General features: G+C 37.5%; 1 protein-coding gene across 4 annotated transcripts in view; it reads right to left on the bottom strand.

The window, feature by feature from the left end:
• Positions 1 to 1,479: 1,479 nt before the first annotated feature.
• trim69 (tripartite motif containing 69) overlaps positions 1,480 to 14,944 on the bottom strand; it is a 29,832-nt gene continuing 16,367 nt past the window's right edge. For 2 of the 4 annotated variants that reach the window (XM_073913470.1, XM_009305642.4), the window contains 4 exons: positions 13,884 to 14,117; positions 9,064 to 9,086; positions 8,854 to 8,972; positions 1,480 to 6,099 (listed from right to left, as the gene is read on the bottom strand). In XM_073913470.1, the coding sequence (XP_073769571.1) occupies positions 5,555 to 6,099; positions 8,854 to 8,972; positions 9,064 to 9,086; positions 13,884 to 14,117 (921 nt within the window). In that variant the 3' untranslated portion in view covers positions 1,480 to 5,554. The remainder of the gene's footprint in view (positions 6,100 to 8,853; positions 8,973 to 9,063; positions 9,087 to 13,883; positions 14,118 to 14,944) is intronic. The other 2 variants (XM_073913469.1, NM_001302246.2) reach the window with 2 other exon arrangements.

The following is a 14,944-nucleotide window of genomic DNA, read 5'->3' as shown; positions in this document are numbered from 1 at the left end:
CTGGTTCAGGCTTAAGCACAGCCTTAAGTGCATTGCTGCACTATAAGACATTTGATTCAATAAAAATTCATGAAACAAACTGTTTTTTTCCCCCTTTTATTTATTTAACAAATTCAGGAATTGGTATGCGTCCGCTGAAAGATACAGTCCTTCACACATACATTCTAACGATTATGTGCTGCGCAGTGATACTAGCCTATACCAAAACTATCGTGTTTATAGCACTGCTGGAGCTCTGTATTTGATGAATCGTCAACCAGCTGTGGAATATTTTTTGTCAACAACATTGACGTGTATGGCACACTTTTGTTCACCCTCTAATTACTCATCACCACACTTACCAACGCCTCGACTTACAGTAAGTTGTGCCTCACAGTGTAAAATACAGACAGACCAGGGCATTTACTTGAGCGGTCTAGTTTCCTTCATATTTCCACCTCTTGTTAAGTGTTTAATAATTATAAAGGTTTAAAGTGTTTGGCGTGGGTCTAATAATTAATATAAATACATAAAAATCGCAGGAAACTAGAGGGATCGTCGACAGAAGCACATAGGAGAACAATTGCGCCCTCTTGTGATAGTGGTGGTAAGTGCATTGATCTTGTGTAATCATGAGGCGGGAAAAGATTTTATGAAATATTTACCAGAAACATTTATTGGGGTTTTTGAGAGATTATACATTTTTGTATTTAAAATTGTATAAAGTCATTGTAAAATCACGTGTTCTGTTCAGATGTGAGGTAAGCCAATATCTTGTTTTCTTCTCTGAGTATACTATAGTATCATGTAGGCCTATGTTTATGGATAAAATCTAATTTTTGAAGGGATAGTTTAAGCAAAAATTAAAATTCTGTCATAATTTACTCACAATTCACTTGTCACAAGCCTTTCTTCTTTTAAAAACAAAATATATTTTGATGAAAGCTGGAAACCTGAAGACTTATATTATTTTGTGTTTAACAGTAAGAAAGAAACTCATAAAGGTTTGGAGCCACCTGAGGTTGACTAAATAGTCAGTTTTCATTTTTGAATGAACTATTCCTTTCACCTGCATTAACATTAGCTATTTTGATGTCTAGCTACTGCGCTACATATATCACTCGTACCCTACTGAAAAATCCAGCTTAAACCAGATGGTAGGCTGGTTTTAGCCGGTCAACCCGCCTGGTTTTAGAGGGGTTTTGGCCATTTCCAGGCTGGTTTCCAGCCATTTCCAGCCTGGTCTTAGCTGGTCAGGCTGGGAGATGACCAGCTAAAACCAGCTTGGCCAGCCTAGCCAGGCTGGGAGCTCAGCCAAAACCAGCTATGTCCAGCTTAAACCAGGCCAGTCAAGTTGGTCTTAACTGGTTTTGGCTGGTCATTTTCCAGCCTGACCAGCTAAAATCAGACTGGAAACCAGCCTGGAAATGGCCAAAACCATTTCCTGCCATCAGAAACATTGACTCCCTTACACTGTTCAAATCCAGACTCAAAACCCACTTATTTAAGATGGCTTTTAATACTTAATTTTAATTTTATTTGCACTATTGCTGTGCATATTTTATTATTTCTCTTGTTGTTGTATTGCTCTTGTTGATTGTACGGTGTCATTGAGTTGCTAGAAAGGCGCCTTTAAATAAAATGTATTATTATAAATAAATGTATTATTAAACCCCTCTAAAACCAGGCTGGTTGACCAGCTAAAACCAGCCAGCCATCCTAGTCTGGTTTAAGCTGGATTTTTTAGCAGGGAGTGAAAGTGGAAGGATGCTTTTTCTTTCTTTTTTCACAAATCAGTCTAAAAATGGTGTCCATGTTGATCGACTGAAGTCAAAAACGTAAACAGACTTCAATAGTGACGTCAAAGCAGCAGCAGATGGGTCCAATGTAAGTCAATTGTCCTGCTTTTAAAAATGCGTAGATAAGACTCAGTCAGTGGTTACAGATCTACTAAAATACTTTTGATAATTTGTTGTTTGCAAAAACATGTTTTTAATGTAAAATGCAATGGAATTTCAGAATTATTTTCAATGTTTGTTTTTTGGTTTTGGTTTTGTTTTTTTGCTCTGAACAAAGCAGTTACGATTTCAACCAGCAGGGGCTGACTTAATAACAAACATTCACCTATAACATAACATTAACATGACCGTGTAGAAAATCTAAATGCAGTGCTATCTGTGGTAACATTTCCTTTAGCAGACCAAGATAAAATCACTTATAGCAGCTTTAAAGTGGGAAAGGGTCATAGTACATGGCGTCCAACCACTGTTTTAAGATTCGTTTTCATTTTCCATGTGCTTCCACTAACCCAATGCGTTGTTAAAGAGTATGTCCAATAGCAATTGTCTTACATTTAAACAAAGTGCTTAATATAAAGTCGTCCATAGCTTTGTGCCCTAAACCCATAAGAAACATTTTCATTTTTAGACACACATGTGAAGAAACTTTTACTCAAATCTGAGAGATTTCTGTCCTTCCACCTAAAAGATCATCTGAAGAGACGGTTGCTTTGTATTCATGTGTAAACATTGACCATGAATGTTTACAGTGTGTAAATTTGGCCGCAGAAGCTCAGTCATGCTCACAAGAACCAATGAGGTTTATTCCTGCGGGTCACCTGGTGCATTTGATCCTCTGCATAACTAATGAGGTGTGTTCTCCAGCATCAAGCTAGTATGCTGAGCTAGGTTTATGTTCACTGTTTATAAGTTAAAAGCTGTGATGTGCCACATCAAATAAAATTTGATAAAATAAAAGTTTCTACCTCTTTAAAATAAATAAATAAAAGAACAGGGGTGAAATAAAATAAATAATAAAATGTAATATGAGTAATTACAGTCCTTACACCAGGTGGAGGAGTTCGATGCAGCGGCAGCAGTAATGCGGTCGATGTACCGTTCCATTTTATTAAAGATGGAGTTTAGCCAAAAGGCAAAGCTCTCCTTTTTTTACCAGTCAATCTACGTTCCTACTCTCACCTATGGACGTGAACTTTGGGTCATGGCCGAAAGGACACGATCTCGGATAGAGCGGCTGAAATGAGTTTTCTTTTGCAGGGTGGCAGGCCACACCCTTAAAAATAGGGAGCTCTGTCACCCGAGAGGAGCTCGGAGTCGCTGTTCCTCTACATCGAGAGAAATCAGCTGAGGTAGCTCAGGCATCTGTTTCGGATGGCTCTTGGACGGTGTTCTAGGGAGGTGTTCTAGGTATGTCCTACTGGTACGAGACCTAGGGGAAGGGTACTATATCTCTGGGCTTGCCTGGGAATGCCTGGGAAAGTGTCTGGGGAGAGGGAGGTCAGGGGTACCAGTCCTGAGACTGCTGCCCCCCTGGGAAAGCTTATGGAAATGTATGAATGAATAAATATGATTAATATTTTAAGGTAAAAATAACATTGTATGAACTTTACCTATTCATAAATTGGTTGGTATCTTGGGGCTTATAATGTGATCTAATCTTTTAATGTCATCATATGTCATTCAAAATGAATGGTCATTATTTTAAATAAAAAAATAAAACACATGAACAGATTCTACTGTATAAAAAAAAGAATAAAGTTGACCTGGTTATATGTTAATAGAGTCCTATATTAAATCAGTTCATCTCATAAAGTGATCATATAATCTCTTTAGAAGACTTGGAATTAGTTTCATCTGGATTTATCTCTTCATGACTGTTTTAAAGCATCATGTGTGAACAGACTTTCAGTGGAGTTACAGAAATCTCACAGCTTTTATAATCCAAAGTTGAACAGGAATATTATGTCTATATAATGACATTATGAGTAACTGACCGATTAAAGGAATAATTCACTCAAAAATAAAAATGTTGTTGTCATTTACACCCTCTGCTTGTTTTAAACCAATTTGAGTTTCTTTCTTCTATTGAACACAGAAGTTAATGCTTTGAGGAATGTATTGCTGGCACCCATTGCCTTTCATAGTGGTTTTTCTTCCTACAAAGAACCAACATTTGTCAAAACATCTTCTTTTGTGTTCAGTGCAGAAAAAGGTTTAAAACCACATGAGGGAATAAATTAGCTAATTAAAATCTTTGGGTGAACCATCCCTTAAAAATAAATTTAGGACCAGCCTAGTATTTATATAAAAATGTAATCTACATATAATACACATGACTATACAGTTGAAGGCAGAATCATTAGCCCCTCTAAATTATCCCCCCCGGTTAATTTTCCCCCAATTTCTGTTTAACAGAAATAAGACATTTCTAAACATAATAGTTTTAATACCTAATGTCTAATAGCTGATAGCTAATAGCTTTCTTTTATCTTTGTCATTATGACAGCAAATAATATTTGACAATATTTTTCAAGACACTGGTATTCAGCTTAAAGTGGCATTTAAAGGCTTATCTAGGTTTATTAGGCAAGTCATTGCATAACGATGGTTTGTTCTGTAATCTGTAATAATGCTGCCTTTTTTCATCTTTTCTTCTTCAGATCTTTGCTCTGTTAGCCTGTATAAGTGACATCAAACTTTGGATGGAAGAAAACGAAATGAAAATAAAACAGCTGATTCTGTTTGGCTCGAAACCTCAGCTCGAAAAATACAGCGCTCTCTTGGAGCCTCAAATAATCACTCGTGTCAAAAATCTCTGTCATTTTTCTCTCAGATCTGAAATTTGACAAGCAAATAAACTCTGTCAGCTAAAGCAACTAAGAAACTTGGAGACTTATTCACGCTTTCATCTCTTCTCGATTTTTGTAATGCACTGAAGACTGGCATCAGTCAGTCTTCACTCTCACGCTTAAAGATGATCTAAAATGCAGCAACACGTTTTTTGACTGGGACAAAAAAAAGAGAGAACGTATTTCTCCAATCCAGGCCTCTTGCCACTAGCTTACCGTGAAACCGAGAACTGATTTTAAAGTTTTATCTTATGCATTTAAAGCTCTACATGAACTTGCCCCAGCCTATATATCTGAACAATTAAAATTTGTATTCTTGCCAAAGAATACAAATCCCTTCTGCTCAGCTCCTGCTAATTGTTCCTAAATCCCGCTTGAAAACAAAAGGAGCCAGAGTCTTCTCAGTCTATGCTCTAAAACTCTGGAATACATTACCTTTAGAAATTAGAGCTTCATCTTCATTCAGTGTTTAAAAAAAATCAGTCAAAACCTGCCTCTTCTCTCAGGTCTATTGAGAGAAATTTGTTTTTTTTTTAGGACTTGATTATATACTTGATTGATTATACTGACTTTTTACATTTATTTTTAGATTTTAAGTTTTATTGTAGCACATATTGTTCTGTCTCCCAAATTGTTTATTATTGTTGCCATAAATTGTGAAGCACTTTGGTCAACATTTATGTGGTTTTGGGCTGTTATATAAATTAAGTTGACCTTGACTTTAAAATGTTTCTAAAACAATTAAAAGCTGCTTTTATTCTAGCTGAAATAAACCAAATAAGACTTTCTCCAGAGGAAAAAATATTAAAGGAAATACTTTGAAATACCAGCTCTATTAAATATCATTTAGGAAATATAAAAAAAGAATAAACATTCACAGGAGGGCGAATAATTCTGACTTCAACTGTATATAACGAGATACAAAATTCAGATTTTGGGCATGAACACTTTAAGAGGCTCATTTTCGTGCACTTTATCCAGGAAGCCCAGGTTAAAGTATGGAAAGAGGGTCTCGGTGAAGGTGTCCCTGAAGGTATAGAGGTGCGTCATGCTCTCTGCGTTATAAAACGACACCAGGCCCCTCTTATAGTCCAGATAGACCCCAATCCTGGCCAGCGGCTCCTCCAGGGACAGCAGCGTTGGTGGAGACGTCCCAGCCATATACTGAACTCCATACGACAGAGAGAGCGTCCAGAAGCCGTTTGCAGGCATGGTGTTGATGACACCTTTCCTGGTGACGGATTCACGAGCGACGCCGACGGTCCAGACAGTGCTGCTGTAAACCTCCACCTCCCAGTAATGCCGGCCTTTAGTGAAGCCCTGGCCGCCCATGAGGGACAGCGCCGCGTTGAAGCGTTGAGGATTGTCCTGCACGCTGCTGTTGAAGGTCTGGTATCTCACACAGGTCAGGGAAGAGGTCAGGCTCAGCCAAGGATTCGCAGTTTTGGAGTTAAACGTGATGGCAGAGGGAACTAGAAGGGGGGAATGCAGGAGAGGAGAGTTTAGAGTTATTTTTTGCTGCTTGTTCAAGCTACTTATTTAAAATGAGCTGAATCAACACAATTCTTGAGGTTTTTTGAGGTGAGACAACTTAATTGTTTAAGTTCAGTACACTTAAATTTTTAACCACAATTAAGTTAACTTAATCGATTTGTGTTGGGAACTAGGACTGGGTGATATAGCAAAAATACAATCTCGATAACTATTTTCCATATTTACCGAGAACGATATATATTTCGGTATAAGTGCTTCCAGATTTAAAGGAGTATCCCAACAATGACTGAATCCACAAAAATAAGAGGGTCCATTAAACGGCATAACATCATTTCGGCTGATAAATCTCTAATATCAACACACTTTTAGATTCCCTGACCCTAACCTTGACATTTCTGTTGTGTGATTGGCTCTTAGATTAATATAGAGTGGAAAAAGTCCAGAACTTATCGTTGTTGTTGACTAATTTTTTTTATAGCAATTCAATATAATATTGTTTATTGGGCAAACCCTTTGTGGAACCCAGTACTTTTTAGTGCTTTTGAATGAAGAAAAATAAATAAATAAATAAATATAACGTTAAACTGCATTTAAGCAATAGGCAATATTTTTAAAAAGAATTAACATTTAACAGGAGGGTTATTCAGCTGAAAGTGTCATTTAAAGTGTCACGAAACACTAAAACACATTTTTTGAGCTGTTGACAGTCATATATGTGTCCCACATTGCTAAAACACTATTAAGACACATATATTTCACTAAAAAGTGAAAACTGTTATAGCGTTTTTTCGAGCAAATTCGTTTTTCCGGTTTCAAACTAATTTTTTAAGCTGCGTCACGGCAATTAGATCCTTGCGTGTAGAATGGCTGTCTGTACCCGTGAGTACAACTTAATGCATTTGAGTGTGCGGTATTAATTCATAAAAAAGACTTGGTTCAAACCAATCAGCACGCTCTATTGTGCATGCGGTGCAACTTCATTAATATGCATGATAGCTTCGAAGATTGTTTTTACCTGTTAATGTGTTCAGACAGCAAAGAGACGCCGCGTTGCGTAGACAAAACAAATGGAAGAAGAAGAATTGTTTGGAGATACAAGTCGTCAGTGTTGCGTTTATAAATGAGCCGAGTTTTGTTTTCATTTTCCGCAGCTGGACTCACGTGTGGACTACAGTGCACGTGACAGAAATATGTTTGTAAGAAACATTTTTTACTCGAGAGCTTTTTTCATCTATAAACGGTGAAATCCGGATTTGCTGCTCATTTCCTTTTAAAAAAAGATGCGGCTCCAGTTGGTGTTGATTGTCCTGTCTCTACAGATCTGGTAAGTGAGCGATCAGAGGTCTTTGTTTGTTCATTCAGAGGCAAAGTTAGTTTGTATCGTCAGCAGTACTCTTTCAGTGTTTAAGGACCCCTTAGTCAAAATGATTTAGTTACTAAGTTTTCGGTACATTAACATCACTACAATATTATGGACTGAAAGATCCGCTGTAAATGCTGCTCTCCGAATGTAAACGCATTAATCACACAGCTTTCTGACGCTACCTACAGAGTACATCTAAGGTACAGAGAAAGGCAAACGTTTTTTTTTTTTTTTTCCCATTCGCTGTTCGGTATCAAACATTCCATTAAAAGAACACTCTTCCAGCAGTTCCTCGCAACCAATATCCTGTTTGGCCCCGGGGGTATGCATGAAATGTTACTAAATGAAAGTGAAAGTACCAAATTTCAGTTAAGGTCGAAAAATTTATAATTTGGCTAGTAATTTGATTACTGATGTCCATGTAAACATAGTCACTGTCTTTCTCCCCTGTGTCCGTGTGTTACCTTGCCTTGTTGTTTTGTGAAATCAGCATGTGCCCAAACGTAAACTCCCATTTTTATGCAAAACCTTCCCTCTTTCCACTCCCACCTAAACAGAGCTAGACACACCCACTTTCCTGACTTTTTTCAAATCAGTGGTGTGAAAACACCCTGCTGAGGTAGAGGGGTTTCGTGGCCCTTTAAAGGCTTAATTAGGTTAATTAGGCAAGAGAAGGTAATGATGGTTTGTTCTGTAGACTATTGAAAAAATTACTGCTAATGGGGGATAATAACATTGACCTTAAATGTTTTTTTTACAAATTAAAAACTGCTTTTATTCTAGCCGAAATAAAACAAATAAGACTTTTTTAGAAGAAAAAATATTATAGGAAATACTGTGATAAATTCCTTGCTCTGTTAAACATCATTTAGGAAATATTAAAGAAAAATATTCACAGGAGGGTGAATATTTGCATTCATTCATTCATTCATTCATTCATTTTCTTGTCGGCTTAGTCCCTTTATTAATCCGGGGTCGCCACAGCGGAATGAACCGCCAACTTATCCAGCAAGTTTTTACGCAGCGGATGCCCTTCCAGCCGCAACCCATCTCTGGGAAACATCCACACACACATTCACACACACTCATACACAACGGACAATTTAGCCAACCCAATTCACCTGAACCGCATGTCTTTGGACTGTGGGGGAAACCGGAGCACCCGGAGGAAACCCACGCGAAGGCAGGGAGAACATGCAAACTCCACACAGAAATGTCAACTGAGCCGATGTTCGAACCAGCGACCCAGCAATCTTCTTGCTGTGAGGCAACAGCACTACCTACTGCGCCACTGCCTCGCCTGAATAATTGCATATCAACTGTATGTTTTTCTTCCCTTAAAGTTATTTATCTTTTTCTTTTCTCTGACCTGGATAGATGCTGCCCTTGAGTGACTTCCAGACTCTGTACTGCAGGGGCCCGGCGAATCGGCCCTCGCACAGGCTGGGCGGCGTCAGCGTCGGCCTCTCGAACTTGGGTGGCTGCCTGCTTAAAACAACAGAAGCCCAGACACCAAAACAATTCACGCAGATCCTCATCAAAACATTAGAGAGCGTATCAATGGAAAAGAGCCACTCACCTCTGAAGCAGACCCTTAATGCTCTGCAGAAAGACAGGAAAGAGCAGATTGGTGAAAGCGGCGGAGGCTCGAGGGCCACAAGTTTTCCACATGAGATCAGTGTTTTGTAAGTGAACTGCTCTCCTTTCTTTATCCGCCGATCTGGAAAATCCCCCTGCGCTGAACTAATGGCATTATCTTCCTATTGCGAGGGTGAGGTCATTAGATTGAGTCCTGTGCTGATCTGAGTGATGAAATCTCACTGTCCGGTTAACTGTTGCAGTGATGATTTAAAGGGACAGTTCACTCAAAAATGAAAATTCTGTCATCATTTATTCACCCTTCACTTTACAGAATTTGATAGAATTTTCATTTTGGGGTGAGCTAGAATAGTAACTTCTAATAGAAATGGAAAGTTGTACCTACAGTAGCATGTCTTAAAGGGATAGATCATCCAAAAATGAAAATTCTGCCATCAACTCACCATTCACTTGTTCTTGGAGTTTTTTGTCCTAAATAAAGAATTTTTTTTAATATAATGGCTTTTGTGTTTAACAGGACAAAATGACGGAGTTTTTAGGGGTGAACTATATAAATAAAACTAATTATACATACCATGTCTTAAAGGGACAGTTCACCCCAAAATGAAAATCCTGTCATCATTAACTCACCATTCACTTGTTCTGAACATGTTGGGAGTTTTTTCTTCTGAATGAAGTCAGTCTTTAATATAATGTCTTTTGTGTTACCCAGAACATAATTATGGGATTTTCATTTTGGGGTGAACGTACATGACATGTCTTAAAGCAGTGTTTCTCAACCATGTTCCTGGAGGACCACCAGCTCTTCCTTGTCTCCTTAACCAAACACACCTGATTCAGATCATCAGCTCATTAGCAGAGACGGAAAGACCTGTAGTGAGTGTAACAGATAAAGGAGACATCCAAAACATGAAGTGTTGATGGGCCTCTAGGAACATGGTTGAGAAACATGGTCTTAAAGGGATAGTTTACCCAAAAATTGTAACGCTGTCATCATTTACACAGCTTTCACTTGTTTCAATCTTTCTTTATGAGTCTCTTTCTTCTGTTAAACAGAAAAAAAAAATATGTTGAAAAATGTTGGACACCTGTAACTATTGACTTCCACAGTATTTGTTGTATAGAAGTCGATGGCTACTGGTTTTTGGTCATTAAAAATTCCATGGCACTTCTCGTGAAAGAGCAGGGGTGTAACCCCGGTGTCCTGGCCAAAGTCCCTCTATCGGCCCTTAATATCATGGCCTCCCAATCATCCCCTTCCACCGAATTGGCTCTATTACTGTCTCTCCACTCCACCAATAGCTGGTGTGTGGTGAGCGCACTGGCGCTGTTGTCCTCATCATCCAGCCGTCGCATCATCCAAGTGGATTCTGCACACTGGTGGTGGTGTGGAGAGACCCCCCTCATGATTGTGAAGCGCTTTGGGTGTATGGCCATACACAATAAATGCGCTATATAAATACACATTACATTTCAACATTCTTCAAAATATCTTCTTTAATGTTCAACAGATGAAATAACCTTATAAAGATTTAGAACCACATGAGGGCGAGTAAATAGTGAGTAAATTTTCATTTATGGGTGAACTATCCCTTTAAAGGGATTAAGACTTGCTATGAGCAATGTTCTTTTTATTTATTTTGTTTTAAATGTATTCATCAAGGGTGGCACGGTGGCTCGGTGATTAGTACTGTTGCGTCACAGCAAGAAGGTCACTGGTTCGAGTTCTGGCTGGGCCAGTTAGCAGTTCTGTGTGGAGGTTGGCGTGGGTTTCCTCCGGGTCCTCTGGTTTCCCCCAGAGTCCAATCACATGTGCTATAGGTGAATTGGGTGAACTAAATTGGCCATAGTGTAAGAGTGTGTGTAAATGTGAGAATATATGGTTGTTTCCCAATACTAGGTTGCAGCTGGAAAGGCATCTGCTGTGTAAAACATATGCTTGAAAAGTTGGCTGTTCATTCCACTGTGGCAACCCCTGATGAATAACGGGACTAAGCTGAAGAAGTTTAAATTTCTTAAAGCAATAGTCACCCAAAAATGAAAATTCTGTCATCATTAACTCAATATTCACTTGTTTCAGAAATGTTGGCAATTTTATGTTCTGCATAAAGACATTATATTATTTAATATAATGTCTTTTGTTTTTCACCAGAATAAAATTATGTGATTTTTATTTTGGGGTGAACTGTCTCTTTATGACATGTTTTATACAATATTATATTGATATAACATTGTACATAACATGTCATAAGGGTATAGTTCATACAAAAATGAAAAGTTTTTTTTAAAGTTTCTGTTAAACAGAAAAGAAGATATTTTTAATAATGTTGGAAGCCTGTAACCATTGACTTCCATTGTATTTGTTGTATAGCAGTGAATGGTTACAGGTTTTCAGCTTTCATCAAAATATCTTCTTTAATGTTCAACATTACAAAGAACCTCATAAAGGTTTATAACCACTTGAGTGTGAGTAAATATTGTGTAAATTTATTTTGTTGAAGCAATCATTCATTAATTAATTTTCCTTCAGCTTAGTCCCTTATTTATCTAGGAATGAACTGCCAACTATTCCCGCATATGTTTTATGCAGCGGATGCCCTTCTGGCCGCAACACGGTACTGGGAAATCATTAATATTATTTGTAAAGTATTTAATAATGTTTATGAATATACTATATTAAAAAGTGATAGTCATAGTTTACATTTTAATTACTATTCATAAAAAAAAGATTTTGTTTTAGAGTTATGACTATATGTGTTTATACAATAGATTTATTTGTATAAATAAAATATTTTTTACAAATTAAATTTGATAAAAAGATACATGTGTACACATTACATAAAGTATCGTCATGTCAATTATAAAAAAATATATGTATTTTTATATACAGTTGAAGTCAAAATTATGAACTCTTGTGAACTTTTAAGTCTTTTAAAAATATTTTCAAAGTGTTGTTTAACAGAGATAAGTTTTTAAGTACCAGTATTAACTCCCACACAGTGGAATGAACCACCAACTATTCCAGCTTATGTTTTGCGCAGCGGATGCCTTTCCAGCTGCAACCCAGTACTGGGAAACACCCATACGCACTCATTTACACTCATACACTATGGACAATTTAGCTCATCCAATTGCCCTATAGCGCATGTGTTTGGATTGAGGAAAACCCATGCCAACACAGGGAGAACATGCAAACTCCACACAGAATTCCACTTTAAATGTTGACTACTGTTGTATACACACACACTGCAGTTTTTACAGTTATGATTATATTATTCTTACATATTATATTATTTTTTATTTGACTTTTTTTTATATTTATTTATGATTGATGAAATTTATCACTGTTTCTCTGCTTAAAGGCAGGTTCAGTGAATCTGTGGAGTTGACTGAATGAAGTTCCTGCTCTAACTGCATTATCGGCTGAAGGATCTCACTGTTTACACACTCATTACTATACTCTTACCATCAAAATCCTGCTAACACTTTACCAGAAGGGGATGTTCGGAAGACGGAAATGACATGAGACGTTATGAATATGAAGGAGATTTAATCCATGCTTATGAGAACTTATGTCATTAAGTGTCATGTGTTATGTAATTTTAAATGCAAAGATAACATTTGAGATGTCTCGATATAAATACATCATTTTGGCTGTGTCCGAAATCGCGGACTACTGTACTTGAGAAGGTACTGCATTTTAGTTTCAATTTACTACACGACCATTAGGAAAGTAAGTTCTGTATAGACCATTTCAGGGTGGTGATGTCATTTTGGCCCATGAACATTTCCTGCGTGTTGTCAAACTATTTCATAACTTAAACAAGAGGCAATTCAATCATAACTTGACGTTAAAACAGCTGCCATAACATCATTTATCAATATGCAGACCTTTTTGGAAGCTATGGAAAAATAAAAATGTAGAACAGGAAGTACATTAAGACTATTGTTATTGTTTACATCCCTCAAAATGGTCTATAGTATGGAGAGAATTCGGACATACTACATCCACAGTTAGTCATTATGAAGTGAATTAGCTGCATAAGTTGTGTTGCTTCACAACCTTTCATGAATTCTTCCACGTGGCATCATGGGATAGTGTCTATTGGATGCACACTACAATATCTGTCCAGAAGTACTTGGTCATTCGAGTATTTCTCGCCTACTGTATTTCCAATACAATAAATTAATACACACTACTGGCTCACATACGGCTTTTCACATACTATATAGTAGGAAAGTATGCGATTTTGAATGCGGCCTTTATCATAACAACTTGACTTATTCCAGAAAACAAGGCTTGTCATAAATCTGTCATAAACATGATTGCCATGAAGCCATTATAATAGTGCCATGATTATAAAGGTTTTATGAGAGTCTTATGAACACCCCCTTCATCTAAAGTGTAACCAAAATTACCAAAAGCAAAAGTGTTCTGGGTTCAGTGTGTGTATGTACAGGTATATGTGATTTACAGGGACGCAAAGTTGTATAATGACTTGGCTAGACTTAGTTGTACTCTATTACTGTGGTTTACTGTAATTCAAAACAATTAAAATCGTAATTAATCGTAATTAAAATCGTAAAATCGTCTTTTGTTATTCAAATTTTGCTAAAAGTTTCCTGGAAGTAATAGTACGCAGTTTTAAAGGGCTGCACAATATATCGCAAAATTACTGCTATCGCGAAAATATTATATGCGATATACGTATGTAATACAGACGTGTGATACATTACAATACAGTACACATTACACCTATGTAGTGTAAACTGTTTGTTGTGTGTGTGCTATGTCCTCACCCTGAGCAGTGTGTATGGATCCTGCTCGCTCAGCTTGTCCTCGATGTCGTTCACAGCTCTGCGCAGGCGTGAGATCTCTACACTGAGCAGAGCCTTGTGTTCGTCCAGCCGGATCAGCTCTCTGCGCTCCTCCGTCTTCAGCTTCACCTGCAGCAGCTTCTCCTCCTGGTAGAGGAACTGGTGGAGCTCGCTGAACTGAGCCTCGATCCTCTGCTTCAGGTCTGCTGTGTGATCCTGACAACCGGGAGATCAGGTGTCAAAGCATTTCACATTCACATTCATTCCTTTAACATTGTTTTTCAACCAATGTGTGTGCGTGAGAATGTACTGTATGAGTGTTTCCCAGTATTGAGATGCAGCTGAAAGGGCATCTGCTGTGTAAAACATATGCTGGATAAGTTGGCGGTTCATCTCGGTTAATCTACTATCGTCTATGTAGCAAGTTTTTATATACAGAGTTATTAGATCTCCAGTTAAATTGGAATTCTTTGCATTTTTTCCCCCAATTTCTGATTTTTTTCCCAACATAATAGTTTTAATAACTCATTTCTAATAACTGATTTATTTTATCTTTGCCATGATGACAGCACATAATATTTTACTAGATGTTTTTGAAGGTATTCAGTTTAAAGTGACAATTAATGGCTTAACTGGGTTAATTAGGGTAATTAGGCAAGTTATTGTATTACAGTCATTTGTTCTGTAGACCAGAGGTTCTCAAAGTGGGGGTCGGGACCCCCCGAGGGGTCGCAGGACAATGAAGGGGGGTCGCTTGGTGATTTTCAAAAATCAATAAATTTTTATTAAACCTTAAGACTTACTGTATTTTATCAATAACCTACTGAAGAGAAAAAAATAGTCGTTTATAGTTACTATAAACTATATAGTTACAATAGTAGCTTATAGTTATAGTTCTATTGGATTGCGACTTCTCGGGTAATTACATTATACTAAAGACACAGCAATACTGTCAGATGCAGCAGATTTTGTAACACCAGGTTAAACTTTCTAGCCCCTTTACAGCACTGACTATTGGTGTGTTTGTGCACGTCATTGCATAC

Source organism: Danio rerio, chromosome 10 (genome assembly GCF_049306965.1).
Source record: "Danio rerio strain Tuebingen ecotype United States chromosome 10, GRCz12tu, whole genome shotgun sequence".
In the NCBI taxonomy this organism is placed as follows: Eukaryota; Metazoa; Chordata; class Actinopteri; order Cypriniformes; family Danionidae; genus Danio; species Danio rerio.
The sequence above is the reverse complement of the archived record's forward strand: the minus strand, read 5'-3'. Positions and strand labels throughout refer to the sequence as shown.